General features: G+C 37.1%; 1 protein-coding gene across 5 annotated transcripts in view; it reads left to right on the forward strand.

Annotated features, from left to right (window-relative positions):
* LOC107631144 overlaps positions 111–14,460 on the forward strand; it is a 19,174-nt gene continuing 4,824 nt past the window's right edge. Inside the window, exons 1-19 of one of the 5 annotated variants that reach the window (XR_002359722.1) lie at positions 111–360; positions 883–1,064; positions 1,178–3,328; positions 3,628–3,703; positions 4,989–5,111; positions 5,638–5,893; positions 5,988–6,464; positions 6,529–6,714; positions 6,833–7,126; positions 7,776–8,390; positions 9,093–9,489; positions 9,614–9,741; positions 10,240–10,410; positions 10,623–10,823; positions 11,337–11,885; positions 11,996–12,055; positions 12,154–12,464; positions 12,864–13,296; positions 13,690–14,157. Coding sequence is in view for 4 of the 5 variants with exons in the window: in XM_021119343.1 (XP_020975002.1) it covers positions 890–1,064; positions 1,178–3,328; positions 3,628–3,703; positions 4,989–5,111; positions 5,638–5,893; positions 5,988–6,464; positions 6,529–6,714; positions 6,833–7,126; positions 7,776–8,390; positions 9,093–9,489; positions 9,614–9,741; positions 10,240–10,410; positions 10,623–10,823; positions 11,337–11,885; positions 11,996–12,055; positions 12,154–12,464; positions 12,864–13,296; positions 13,690–14,157 (7,071 nt within the window). In the remaining variant the exon portion in view is untranslated. Of the gene's footprint in view, positions 361–882; positions 1,065–1,177; positions 3,329–3,627; positions 3,704–4,972; positions 5,112–5,637; positions 5,894–5,987; positions 6,465–6,528; positions 6,715–6,832; positions 7,127–7,775; positions 8,391–9,092; positions 9,490–9,613; positions 9,742–10,239; positions 10,411–10,622; positions 10,824–11,336; positions 11,886–11,995; positions 12,056–12,153; positions 12,465–12,863; positions 13,297–13,689; positions 14,158–14,460 lie in introns of those variants that run through there. The other 4 variants (XM_021119343.1, XM_016334490.2, XM_021119344.1 and 1 more) reach the window with 4 other exon arrangements.

A 14,460-nucleotide genomic window follows, 5' to 3' on the forward strand; every position in this document is an offset into this window, starting at 1 on the left:
GATATTCACTCTATCTTTAATTAATTACAGTCAGTGAATTAAAAGAAAAGGACAATAAAAGATTAAAAGTGAGAAAATTAATTAGAAAAAGGGAGAAAAAATGAAAATGGTGAAACGAAAAAGCTGTTAAGTGAGTGGGATCGAGCAGCGAAGGAAGAAAAAGAATAGCAGAGACAGAAAGAGAGAGAGAGAGCAAGAAGCCAAGAACGCACGCACCTCTTTTCTTGTTCTCAGTTACTCTTCTCTATCATCATCGTCGTCGTCAACCCTCTCTATCGGAGCGTGCACACACGCGCACACACACGATACCTCTCACTCTGTATCCATGCATCCATCTTCTTAATCGTCGCCCCAATCCAGGTTCTCTATCCATTCTTCTTATTTTCATTTCCTTTGTGCAAATTCGAATTTCACTGCTGCTCTTCAATTCTCATGTTCAGTTCTCTCTGATTATACTTTATTTATATTTTCTTTTGGATTTTTTAAAGATTATAATCGTTTAGTTTCAATTGATTGAATCCTGACTGGTTTCGAGGTTCCGCATGTACCAGATTGCACTGCTCGATTCAACTTGCGATTTTGGTTATTTGCATGAATAAATTAAATAAAATTGAAAACAGACTTAGATAGTTAAGTCTTAACACCATCTTGCGTGTTATAGAGAATTGGAAAAAAATAACTTAATTTACGCTTATCGAAGTTTCTTGGCGTTGCAAGTCTTGTTAGATCATTATGATGGTCTTAGGAATACTGATGTTGACCGTGAAAACTGTTTGCAGTTTTATTTAAGTGTAGTTATCAGTTATCGTTACTTCTTAACTTTTGTTTTTGTTTAATTGTGATTCTTTTCCCCTTTTATTGAATCGTGTTTGGTTGAATCAGGAGCAGAATGGGTATGCCCATGGGCAGTGATGATCCTGCTATACTTAAGTTACATAAGTGGGAACCTTCCGATATTCCACTTGCGCTTTCGGAATTTCGTGAGGCTTTTCTTTCTCCCACAAGAGAGATACTGCTTTTGCATTCTTATGAAAAAGAAGCTCTTTTGCTTCCGCTGATAAAAGGTGATTGCTATTTTCGTTTTTGTTGATTTAAGTTCTGTAGTGGTCACACAGATGTTTCTGATTTGTGTTGTTAAGCTGTTGCGGTATATGCATTTGCTTTCCTTTTTATGCAGGAGAATTACATTCTAGTGCTCCGGAAAGTGGCCATGACAATGATAATCACAGTCCAGGTTCATCGACTCTTTCCTCCCAGGCATTCACTAGGCCTAGTATATCAGATTTGGTGAATGATTTACCTTGCACTTCAGGATCAGAAATCAACATTGATACTGATCCTGCTCAATTTAAGTGTCCAAGGTCCAAAAGTTACCCATTTATTAGTGATGTGAGCTCGTTGGCATGGGCACGTTGTGGAGACAGCTATGATCAGCACAGTGATGCTTCATTTAGAGAATTTCTATTTGTGTCCGGAAGACGTGGGGTGTCCATCCATGCTTTTCCCAAACTGAACAAAACCAGAGGAATTGCTCAAGCTGCAGTAGAGGGGAACTTTAGCCAAGGCAGGTGGGTGGAATGGGGGCCTGTTGCTACATTAGCTCAAAACATAGAAGTAGGAGAGTCTTCCAGACTGAGTGATGAAGGTCAGACTATAAATGGTATTGTTGGAGATAGTGGAGTTGAACTACCGAGAGGTCCTGCTGCTAAGAGATACTTGGAGTCGTTTTTCACTAAAGTTGATACTACTGGATTAGATGGTAGTATCTGGAGCAAGTTCCCTAAGAATACAGAATTTCCTTGCTCTGCAGAAGTGGTTTCATTTAACATATTTGATGGAGGTGATGTGTCTAACCAGTCAAGCTTGAGCTTGTGTGGAGATGATTCTAATTCTGATTGTTTTTCTAGTGTATTTGGTATTGAGGTTAATGGTTTCTATGAATGCCCAAGAGTGTTCTCAAGTGCTTCATATTGCTTGGTTGGGCTCTTTTTTACGTTACCGCATGATTTGTCTGGAAACATTAATGATGCAATTCAAGGAGGCAGGATAAGAAATTTACTTCTTGTAGCTAGGTTAGACTATTGGGGTATTCAGTGGGTTTCAATAGTGAAGCTAGATGAAAGAATAAACATAAGTCTGGCAAATAAGTGGATGGATTTTCAGTTTTCTGATGATCTCCTTGTTTGTCTTAGTTCTTCTGGCTTGATTGCTCTCTATGGTGCATTGTCTGGTGAACTTGTGACACAATTAAATGTTTCACATGCTTGTGGACTTAACCCTCATTTTGATATGAAAGGGTCAGAAAAGTTTTCCTTGAGTGATGGTACAGATATTAAGCAAGAGTGTGACATTAAGGCTAAGTTGTCTGATCAGCATAGTGGTTCTTTTAGGAGGTCATTCAAAAGGTTCGTTGTTGCTTCACATACCTCCCTTTTAGCTGTGGTTGATGAATGCGGTGTGATCTATGTGATTTCCTTGGGTGATTATGTGCCTGACAAGAACTATTCATATGAGAAGTTGCTTCCATATGGTCAGCAATTTGGGCTTGGAATGTTGGTTGGTTGGGGAGTTGGTGGGTATGATATAAATCGCAAAGTGGTATACTCTAATTCTTCTGGCAATGCTCGTTCTAGTGATTTGAACATGAAAAGTGAAGTGGTTTCTTTCCCAGACAAAGCTGTGGCGGCCAATGTGCTTCAGCAAATTCATGACTGCACATTTAAAGAAAAGACAGACTTGTTTGGCTCCTATTCAAGTGGATTTTCTGCTGCTGCTAAAAATGATAACAAGTTTCATGGTTCTGATTTGAATTCACTTGTTATGAGAACAATATTCCTTCCTGGTTTTAGAGTCTCTGGGGATGATTCCATTTGTTTTTCTCCTCTGGGATTTACGATTCTCTCTAGAAATAATTATGCACAAAATCAAAGAGGTTCTCTGCTTGTCCATTTTAATCTGCAAGTGAAGTTAGATGTTCATGATGACAACTTCATAGGTAGTAAATATGATGTGTGCCACTTTAATGGAAAAGAAGAAGCTATTATTGGAGAAGCACTTGGATGCATTTTCCAAGGTTCTTTATATATAGTGAAGGAAGCTGGTCTATCAGTGTATCTTCCCTCCATTTCAATTTCAACAAATTTTCTTCCTACTGAGCACATTGGTTATTGCCCATCAAGTAAGGGTTTAGGGATTTCAGACATAATAAAGGACAATGTGGAAACAAAAGAAACAATGAATAGGTTTTCTCCTTGGAAAGTTGAAATTTTGGACAGAGTTCTTCTGTATGAAGGCACTGAAGAGGCACATCGATTGTGTTCAGAAAATGGTGAGTGTTACGAAAACCAAAAAGAAAAGGATAATTCATTTTAGCCTCCCATGATGCTTTGCATGTAAAAGAGAGAGAGAGAGAGTAAGGGGGGATGTATCTGTGTGTTCTTTTACTGTTGAAACCATATGGTTTTCTGTTAAATTAGAATAACCCTGATTAGAGTAAAATAAACTTTGGATGGGATATTTATTTCTTTTATTTTTCGAAGTTTGGATAAGGTTTGTATAATAGGGTGGTGGTTAGAATTTCTTAAACATAGTTTTAGCTTCATTATTATTTATTTCCTTCTTTTTCAGGATGGGATGTCAAAGTTTCTCGCATTCGTCAGTTACAAATAGCACTGGACTACTTGAAATTTGATGAAATAGAAAGGTAAGTAGGCGAAAGTTTAGACATTGATCTAATAGGCATAGTATATTTTGAATTTGTAGTTTTGAGTTATGATATGTTGCATGTGTTCATGGATGCTTTGCGCAGCACTATTTCAAGGTGGGATAGTGCTTTGCAGAAATGTAGGAAATATTCTAGGGTGGACATTTATGCTATTTCAGTGCCTGCATTATAATTTAGTATTTTATCTGTGGTGGCAATTCACATGGACAGATGATGGGTCAAAAGGTTGGTCAGGTGCGGGGCGGCACAGTGGATTAGATGTCATTTTGTTTTTCAGGTGGTTTGACGTTGACCAAAGGCATGAAGGTTGTGTTACTTGGGAATGTAGTGTGCATAAACTTGGTCTGGGAAGCTAAATGGCTATGGAGCTTTCCTCTAGAGAGGACTTAATTATAGCACTGGGTTTTTTCAGACTTTAGAATTAGTATGGATGGATAACCAAATGGGTGGGGTACAATGGTGTGACCACTGCTGTTTGAAAATATGATTTGTTTTTTTGTTTTAGGTACAATATAATATGTATTTTTAACTCGTACATAAACACGGAATATAAAGTCCTCTCTCGGTAAGGAGCTAGCTTACTTATAATAAATATCTACATGTTCTTGAAGCATTTTTCGAATCTTTCAACATCTTGATTCTCACCTTTTGTTACACTAAGAGGGTTTGGACTATAGACGAGGCTATCTGGAAATTTAGAAGTCGAAGGATGGTCAGGTCTGCTGCCTGGACAGAAGTACTGAGTAGGATGAATTATAAGTAATATGCTGGATATTTGTAGGCTTCTTGGTGCAGCTATTTCTTGTAATTGTGCTATATGCAGCTTGGGTTCAGAAATATAATGCTTTTTGGTGCAAAATACAATTTTCATTGACAAGCAAGGTTTGTAGGATAAGATTAGCTGTTTGACTTCTTTTGGTGTAAAGCACATGATCTTTACAAAGGAATTTTCTCCTCCAATATGTTGAGAGATTTAAAAGCTTTGCTTCATTGGTATACTCTTGTTTGGTCTCGTTTAGTCTCGTTTCTTATCGTTATGTATACTTCTTTTCATGTTGATAAAATTCCTCTTTATTATAAAAGAAAACTTTGTTGTTGGAGTACATTGGTTTACATTGAATTATATTGTCGTGCATTAAACTGTTTCAGTAATAGTGAAGTTCGAGTTGAGATGGATTACATCGCTGTGCTTATGTAATATTAGCGTTTTTTAACAGCAAAAATTATCTAATGAAATTCACTTTCCAGTTTTATTGATGAACAGATCTTTGGAAATGCTTGTGGATGTGAATCTAGCAGAAGAGGGGATTTTGAGGTTGCTCTTTGCTGCAGTTTTTCTCATTGTTAACAAAAATGGAAATGATAGCGAAACTTCTGCTGCTTCAAGGTAAATTTATTTGCATGTTGCAACTCTTAGCTTTGTTATGAATCATTCATAATTTATTATATAAACCTATTTGCTAATTGTAAGACATGATGTCATCTGTGTTAAATATATAGAGTAGAGGTCTATTCTGGCATTCTAATTATATATGTGACATCACATTGGTCTTTTAGCTTTTGTTTAGTTTCCTTCAGATGGCTATCTTTACGGATTTTTTGTATAAAAAAGTTGTAAGAGTGTTTCAGAATTTTGGAACTACTTGAATTTCCTTATGGCTAGTTTGTTTAGGACAGCTACATTGGATGAGAAAACTGAAATTAGGTGAGTTTTGAAGGTCCCTTTAGGAATTAACCAAGTTCTTTTTCTTATTCATATTCTTTCAGATTTGTTGTGCTTTCTCCTTTAGTACAGTACATTTGAAAGGAGAAAATAAATTGTTAGAAAAATTAGTGGATATTACTCAACCTTTTTGAGTTATAGGTTTTTTCATCTGATTTATGATATCTCGTTTCTTGTGGTGAACATTTAGGCTTCTTGCACTGGCTACTTCCTTTGCAACCAGGATGCTTCGTAAATATGGAATGATACAACATAAAAGAGATATGATCATTGCAGAGGGCTTTAACAAAACAGAATTACTCTCTCTTCCCCCTATTGAACCAGTTAAACTGCAAGCAGAAGTGGATTTTGCTCGAAAACTTCGTGAGATGGCTCATTTCTTGGAGATCATACGCAACCTGCAATGTAGGCTTAGATCGAAATTCCAAAGGGCCAGTCAAGGATTGGTATGGTTTTGAATGATTCTGTTTCTTGGATTACTATTTAAATTGATTGCATTGTTTCTCCTGAAAATTAGTACTATCTTGTTGCTAATTACAGGCTACTATCGGAGAAGAGTCATCTTTAATTTGTACTGATATGTTGCAGGAAGAATCCCAACTTTCAGTTCATGCTTCAGATTTAGTGTCATTGGACATGTTGAACCAAAATGAGCTTTCCTTACCTCTACCTGCTCCTGGTAGTGACAACAACGAAAACCTTGCACTAGTGCCTGTTGATTCAAAATCTCCTTTGGTCTCGGAAGAGTTTGGTGAAGTATCCCCTTTAGGAGGAAATTCTGAAAAGAAAGTTTTGCCTGTGGAAAATCCGAAAGAGATGATGGCACGCTGGAATGTAGATAATCTGGACCTTAAAAATGTGGTTAAAGATGCTCTGCTCTCTGGTCGTCTGCCTTTGGCAGTACTTAAACTGCATCTTCATCAATCGGAAAATTTTGTTGCTGGCAAAGAGCCTCATGATACTTTCACTGAAGTCCGTGATATTGGCAGAGCTGTTGCTTATGACTTATTTTTGAAGGTAGTTATTTTACTCTCGTTAGCTTTCATAAAAAAATAATGTGACTAATACTATGATTACACAGGGTGAAACTGAGCTTGCTGTTTCAACACTTCAAAGACTTGGAGAGAACATCGAATCCTGTCTCAAGCAACTTTTGTTTGGCACTGTAAGGAGATCTTTGCGGGCCCAGATTGCTGAGGAATTGAAAAGATATGGTTATCTAGGACCATATGAGTGGAAGATATTGGAAGATATGTCATTGATTGAGGTATGTGGAATTTATGCCTTATTTTGTGCTCAAGTGTAGTTAACTAATCGATAGAGGAATTTGCATTATCTAAGACTTGCAATCTTATTCGTTCCTTCCCGTGCATGTGTGTGAGAAGAGTCTTTATCCTAGCAGCAGTTTCTGGAAAACATATCATGGGCGGCTAAGAGAGAATGGTACTTCATCAGAGTCTGTTTTGCCGATGGAAAATAGACTACAGCTCTTGCATAACCATTCATTTGATAGCCTTGTCATTGAATGTGGGGAGATTGATGGAATTGTCTTGGACTCATGGATGAATATCAATGGAAGTACATCTTCTGTAGAAGTTGATGAAGATGAGGCTCATGTTGGATATTGGGCTGCTGCTGCTATCTGGTTTGATACCTGGGAGCAAAGAACCATTGATCGTGTAAGTTGATTCTGTGCGTTCATGTCTGTATTGATGATATATATTTTTACACTGAATTTTGATGACACCAAAGATGATGGTCACATGTTCCCCCTTGAATACACTTTTTTGTTGGGTTCTAAACCAATTTTCTTGTCAATTTACATTTACTTATTGAAAGAAAGACTGGGGTGAATGTCTCATACAAGTTCTTAGAAATTGGACTCTTATGCCTAGTTGGAAGTTTGCTATGATATACTGCATCACATAGAACTTCTCATTTGTCCATTTGTCTCTTCAAGTTTGAGTACTCAACTCCAACCTGTACATTGTAAGATTTCCTTTCGAATTCTTGAAAGTTGCTTTGGTTTGAACTTCTCATAAAAAATATTTCTTGATCCATTCACTAGCTTTGCCCTAGGTATTTTGGGTTATTAACCTAATGTTGGGGATATTGGCTTTGGTTTGTAGCTTAGCTAATGAGTGTTGAAGGGGATTGCTGTTACTGATTTACAGAGGGACTAGGCTGCTATTGCTCACTGCTTGCTGCTAGTCTTTCTTAATATTTTGTTTTTTCGTTAGAAGTGAAATAAATCTGTATACCTTCTAAACACGAAAACTCTTCCTTTTCAGTTACTCTTGCATTATTTATTCATCTTTGTGTTTACAGATGATATTGAATCAATCATCTCCTTCGGGAATATCTTTACTGTGGGAATCACAACTTGAATATCATGGGGGTCGCAATAATTGGAAAGAAGTATCTGAACTGTTGGACATGATACCGGCATATGCCATATCTGCTGGAAGCCTTCAACTCAATTTGGATGTTTTGCAAACTACTTCGTCTTTAGGATGCAATATGAAGGCTTCTAATTACGGAAGTTTCTTAGGCTCTCTTGAAGAATTGGATTCTGTATGCATGGAAGTGCCAGATATCCAAATATATCAGTTTTCACCTGATATTTGCTCTGGGTGGTTGAGAATGCTCATGCAGGAAAAGCTTGCAAAAAGATTTATATTTTTGAAAGAATATTGGGAAGGAACAATGGAGATGGTTGCTCTTTTGGCTCGGGCAGGTTTCGTATCTGATCAAGATAAGATTTTGTTGGACAATGATCTTATTGAGACCTTATCAGATAGAGATGGAACTGTACATGCTATGCATAAAATATTTGTGCATCACTGTGCACAATATAATTTGCCAAGTCTTTTGGACCTTTACCTTGATTGTCATAGTTTGGTCCTTGATCGTGATTCCCTTCTTGCATTACAGGAAACTGCAGTAAGTTTCGTAGTTTCCATTGAGTGTTATTGTAATTTGGTTTGATCAATTCTAATTGTTTGTTCTCTCATTCTTTCTTCAAATTACTACGCTAGTATGAGCTAGGTTCTGTTGTTTTACACTATAGTGAACTCATTCAGATGTGGTGTAAAATGTTTACAAGGAATATGGAGGATAAGGCATGCTTAGTAACAGAAAAGTAAAATAAAACCCAAGACAATAAGTCTCTATCTCAATTAATATCCTTACATTTAAGAGGCTTTATTATGGAGATTTCTGTGGAAGTTTTCTGCAATATCCCTTATTCACTATTATTTTCTTCATTAAGTTAAGCATCTTTAAAACTTCTAGAAGTATGTAATTCTGTTCCATGTTTACTCTTTTCTTCCTATTCATGAGAGGTAATCTCTAGTGTGTGCAATACCAAGAGATCTCTTGCTAGCACTACCTCTCAAATCCTTATACTTTTCTTCATTTGCCGAGCTGTTATTTGCATAGAGATTTGCATTTCAAGCCTTTTGTAGCGTCTGTTATTCTTTTTATCAATATGCCTTTCATGTAATTATGCTTCTTGTTTCCCCCTTGTGGCTACGATGCATACATTGTTCTTATACTTAAAGGTTTGTCCTTTGTGGTGAAGTGTCTTATAACGTTCTTTTATCTATTGCTTGTTGATGCTTAATACATTGCATCTAAAAACAGGTTGATTGTCAATGGGCAAAATGGCTGCTCTTATCAAGAGTTAAGGGGTGTGAGTACGAGGCTTCACTTGCTAATGCTCGCTCAATTATGTCACAAAATTTGGTTCCTGGAAGTGGCCTCAGTGTTATGGATTTAGATGAAATAATTCGAACTGTTGATGACATTGCTGAAGGAGGGGGAGAAATGGCAGCTCTAGCAACCCTGATGCATGCTGCTTTGCCAATTCAAAGCTGTTTGAATAGTGGTGGTGTAAATATGCATATCAATTCCTCTGCCCAGTGCACATTGGAGAATCTTAGGCCAACTTTGCTACGGTTCCCAACATTGTGGCGCACGCTTGTAGGAGCATGTCTTGGACAAGATACAATGAGCTTGTTGGTTCCTAAAGCAAAAACTGGTTAGCCATTAACCTCATTTGTTGGGTAACTCCTGCCCCAACCCCTTATCCTCAGTTTCATTGGCACTTAAGCTAACTTTTTTCTCTTTTGCATCAATTTGCCTATCACAATTTTGTAATACAGCTTTATCAGATTATCTTAGTTGGCGTGATGACAATTTTTTCTCTACTGGACGTGATACTTCACTTCTACAAATGCTTCCATGCTGGTTTCCTAAGCCCATTCGGAGATTAATACAACTTTATGTGCAGGTAAATTTTGCTTTCCTTTTTGAATGACTGAATTCCTTTGCAATCTTCTCTACAATATTTTGTCTTAATTCAATTCATGTTATACCTGTCTGGTGTTGTTTCCTTTAAGAATACCGTTTGTTTTACATGTCCTTTCAGTGATTGGCAGACAGCTTCATTACTGATCTTCTGTTCTCTCTTAGTTTGTTTATTCATGTGTCGTATGGTGAAAGAGAAAAACAGAGAACTATATTTATTTGAGGAGTAAATTTTCACTGTCGAACCATGTATAGACAGTCAATATTAGAAGTTATTAAATTAAAGGTCGCATGATGTGGCAAAAAATCTCATGGCTCTATATTTTAAATATTAATTTTGAACATTCATGTCAAGTCTAATAGTCAAGATTTACTCCTTTGACGGTCAGTTAACTCCTCTTCATGTAGTTTGAACTTTGAATGTTCTTGTATACAAACACAGTTATGGAACCCAAGTTATCTAGGTTTGGTTATATTACAGGGTCCTATTGGATGCCAATCCTTTTCAGGGTTTCCTACTGGGGAAACTTTGCTACACAGAGACATTGATTTATTCATAAATGCTGATGTACATGCTGAGATAAGTGCAATTTCTTGGGAGGCAACTATCCAAAGACACATTGAGGAAGAACTACATGGCCCTTTACTCGAGGTATGTACATTGATTGCTTCTTTTTCTACTTTGTATATCTTCTAGTTGTTCTTTTTTCTCGAATTACCTTTCCCAATATTATGTGCTATTATCCTCCTATATTTCTTGCTACAAGAATGTTAACAGCTTCCAACAACGCTCCTCTTCACCATTATCATTCAGTAATTGGATAATGTTGTTTTGTATATCAAGAATTCTGATCAAATTTTCAGGAAAATGGCCTTGGACTTGAGCACCATTTGCACCGTGGACGTGCTTTGGCAGCTTTCAACCAGATCCTTGGCCATAGAGTTCAAAATATGAAGTCTGAAGAGGAGGCCGGTGCTTCAGCTCATGGACAAGCAAGCATTCAATTAGATGTCCAGACTATTCTTTCACCACTTGAGCAAAGTGAAGAGACTCTGCTTTCATCTGTATGTTTTTCTCCTTGCTTTCTTCTTTTGAAAAAAACAAATTGGGTTATGTACTTTACCTGAGGCAAAATTGAAATAAATCAGTGCATTGAGCATTGTTGAAAAAAAAAAAATTAATACAAAAAACTTCACTTGATAAGTAGAAATTTGATTGACATCACTCCGAAGTCATGCTTCAAATGAATCTATTTGTCTAAATCCAGTTCAATCTAAAAGCTTAAAGCAGCTATTACATGAAAAACATCCTTCTGCAAGTGTCCTTTGAGCTTTAAGCATGGGTAGGATAATCCACTTTACCTTGTGCCAACATTTGATTTGATTATGAAGAATGGGGATTGGAAAGATTTTTCACCTTAGAGTTTTCTCGTGATTTATGTTTGACAACCTGCAAAACAGTCTTAATATATTTTGCACTAGATCATATAAACTGCTTTTTATATGATTTTACCAAAAAGATGGTTCTCATAGAAATTTTAAATGATAAACTTAAAATTGTGCTGCTTGAATTGTCAGGTTTTGCCAATTGCTATTATGCATTTTGAGGATTCTATGCTTGTTGCCTCATGCACTTTTCTTCTGGAGCTATGTGGTCTGTCAGCCAGCATGTTGCGCACTGATATTGCTGTGCTAAAGCGAATTTCTTCTTTCTACACATTAAGTGAAGATAATGAAAATCTCAGGCAATTATCACCCAAGGGATCTATGTTTCATGCAAGATCCCATGAAGGTGACTTGACTGAGTCTCTTGCTCGAGCCTTAGCTGATGAATATTTGCACAAGGATTCTGCAGTAAATTCTACTGGGAATGGAGCTTCAGGTAGACAACCTTCTCGGGCTCTTATGCTTGTCTTGAACCATTTGGAAAAAGCAAGCCTTCCGCTGATTATAGATGGAAATACATATGGGTCTTGGCTGCTAACTGGAAATGGTGATGGAGCACAGTTAAGGTCTGAACGAAAGGCTGCTAGCCAGCGCTGGAGTTTGGTAACAAATTTTTGTAGGATGCATCAGCTTCCCCTAAGTACAAAGTATCTTGCTTTATTAGCTAGAGATAATGACTGGGTATGTAGCTACTTCTCTTCCCCCCACCCTGAAAATACATTTTTCCTTTTTTTTTTTAATTTTACTTGAACTGTAATGGTATGGTATGATTTATCTTTTGCTCTTGTCAGGTTGAATTTTTGTCTGAAGGTCAGATTGGGGGATATTCTTTTGATACAGTGGTCCAAGTGGTGAGTCTTGCTTCCTGCTCTAGTTCATGTCAAAAAGTTTGAATGGATAAGTTATGTTATAGTGAAGATTTCAACCTCTGTTCTTGTTTCAATGCTAGGCATCAAAGGAGTTTAGTGATCCACGTCTGAGACTTCATATGATGACAGTTTTGAGAGCAATGCAATCAAAGAAAAAGGCAACCTCACCAGAGAAAGGTGATGAAACAACCTTTCCTAATGAAAACATGTGTGTTCCAGTTGAACTCTTCCAGATATTAGCAGAATGTGAAAAACACAAAGGTCCTGGAGAAGCTCTCTTGACAAAAGCAAAAGAGTTGTCCTGGTCAATTTTGGCAATGGTGGCTTCATGTTTCCCTGATGTCTCACCATTGTCATGCCTGACAGTTTGGTTGGAAATTACTGCAGCAAGGTGACTGGAATTGTCTTTTAAGTAATTAATGTTTTCACGTTCATAATTATATTCATGTGATTTTCATCATGATGTATTTTTATAATGTTCTGCATTTCTTCTGTGAGTAGGTTGCAGTCCTGCACTATTTAGTCCTACTCTGACTAATCTGAAATTGTTTATTTTGAATACATATATGATGAAATCGATGCTCTATATGTTTTCGATCTTTAAAGAGAAAAATCATGCCTATGCTTATTGACATTGTGTCCATTTTTTGAAATACCTGATAAAGCAATAACATTTTTTAGCCAGCTCCACCTAGTGGAATATCCATGTGCAGCACATGCATACTCAAACATGTGCTGAAACTAGAAACTAATTCAATGATTCAAACTCATTATCTATATCTATGGACAGAGAAACTTCATCGATCAAGGTGCATAATATTGCTTCCCAGATTGCAGATAATGTTGGAGCAGCTGTAAATGCAACCAATTCCTTGCCTGTAGGTGATAGAGTTCTTACGTTTCATTACAATAGGCAGAGTCCCAAGCGTCGACGGTTAATAACACCCATTACAGTCGACTCATCTACTTCTGTAATATCTGAGATCTCAAGTACTTCTATGGGTCCAAAAATATTTGATTCCCAAGGTAAGTCTATCGAGAATGAAAGAGATGTAGGACAGACGGGAGGTATAATTGTTGCAAGTGAATCCAATGAAAGGCCAGCTTCTCTTTCCAAGATGGTTGCAGTGCTTTGTGAACAACAATTGTTCTTGCCTTTGCTAAGGGCATTCGAGATGTTCCTTCCATCATGTCCATTGCTGCCATTCATTCGTGCCCTTCAGGTAAGCTAGCTAATCCAAAATGCTTCTGATTCATGTAGTGATGTATAGTGGAGACTGGAGAATTCTATTCTGTCTGTGTGTGCTATCATTGGGCAAGTGCTATCAAAATTCTTGGTAATGATGATGCAGTTCTTTATACTTGTGGCTTGACCCTCTTTCTCTCATGTTGTTCCTTTTGCCATATTTAATTTAAAAAAAAATGATTAAAGAGAAAGACTATCATACAAAGAAAGAGGGCAAGAAATCCTGTCTAGAAAGCATTGGATGCTTTGACTGGCATTTTGCATCTTAATTGGATTTGTGCATTGGATTAGGCCTTTTGTATCCGGCATTAGTTTTTTTTTTTCCTTTTGGATATCTTCCGTGCAATACTGATATCCCCTCTTTGGTCAGGCATTTTCACAAATGCGCCTCTCAGAAGCTTCTGCTCATTTGGGTTCCTTTTCAGCACGAATTAAAGAGGAACCGATGTACTCACAGGCAAATGTGGGACGAGAAGGACAGATTGGAACATCATGGATTAGTTCTACAGCTTCAAAAGCTGCTGATGCAGTGCTTTCAACTTGCCCCTCTCCGTATGAGAAAAGATGCTTAATGCAACTTCTTGCCTCCACTGACATTGGTGATGGTGGACTTGCTGCGGCGCACTACCGAAGGGCTTATTGGAAAATTAATTTAGCAGAACCTATGCTTCGTAAAGATAATGTGTTGCATTTTGATAATGAAACTGCAGATGATGCTTCACTGTTGTCTGCACTAGAAAATAATAGGCAGTGGGAGCAAGCAAGGAACTGGGCCAAGCAGTTGGAGGCCAGTGGAACCCCCTGGAAATCTTCATTGCATCATGTCACTGAGTCTCAGGTAGTATTTATAATTGAAAACCTGCTTGTGACATTCTACAGTTCTTACAAACTGTGACCTCAATTTTGGGGAAGTCTTGAACCAATCTTAAAATCTTCATGTTTATGTTTACAAATTTCACTATTTAATGACTACTTGAACAGCTATTTGGGTTCATAGATAATTTGTAGGCTGAATTAACTTAACATTTGCTCTAAGTATGAGCTCCAATGGAGCTTTATTATTATTATTATTATTATTATTATTATTATTATTATTATTATTATTGTTGTTGTTGTTGTTGTTGTTGTTGTTGTTACCGTG

Source organism: Arachis ipaensis, chromosome B03, assembly GCF_000816755.2.
Source record: "Arachis ipaensis cultivar K30076 chromosome B03, Araip1.1, whole genome shotgun sequence".
Classification (NCBI taxonomy): Eukaryota; Viridiplantae; Streptophyta; class Magnoliopsida; order Fabales; family Fabaceae; genus Arachis; species Arachis ipaensis.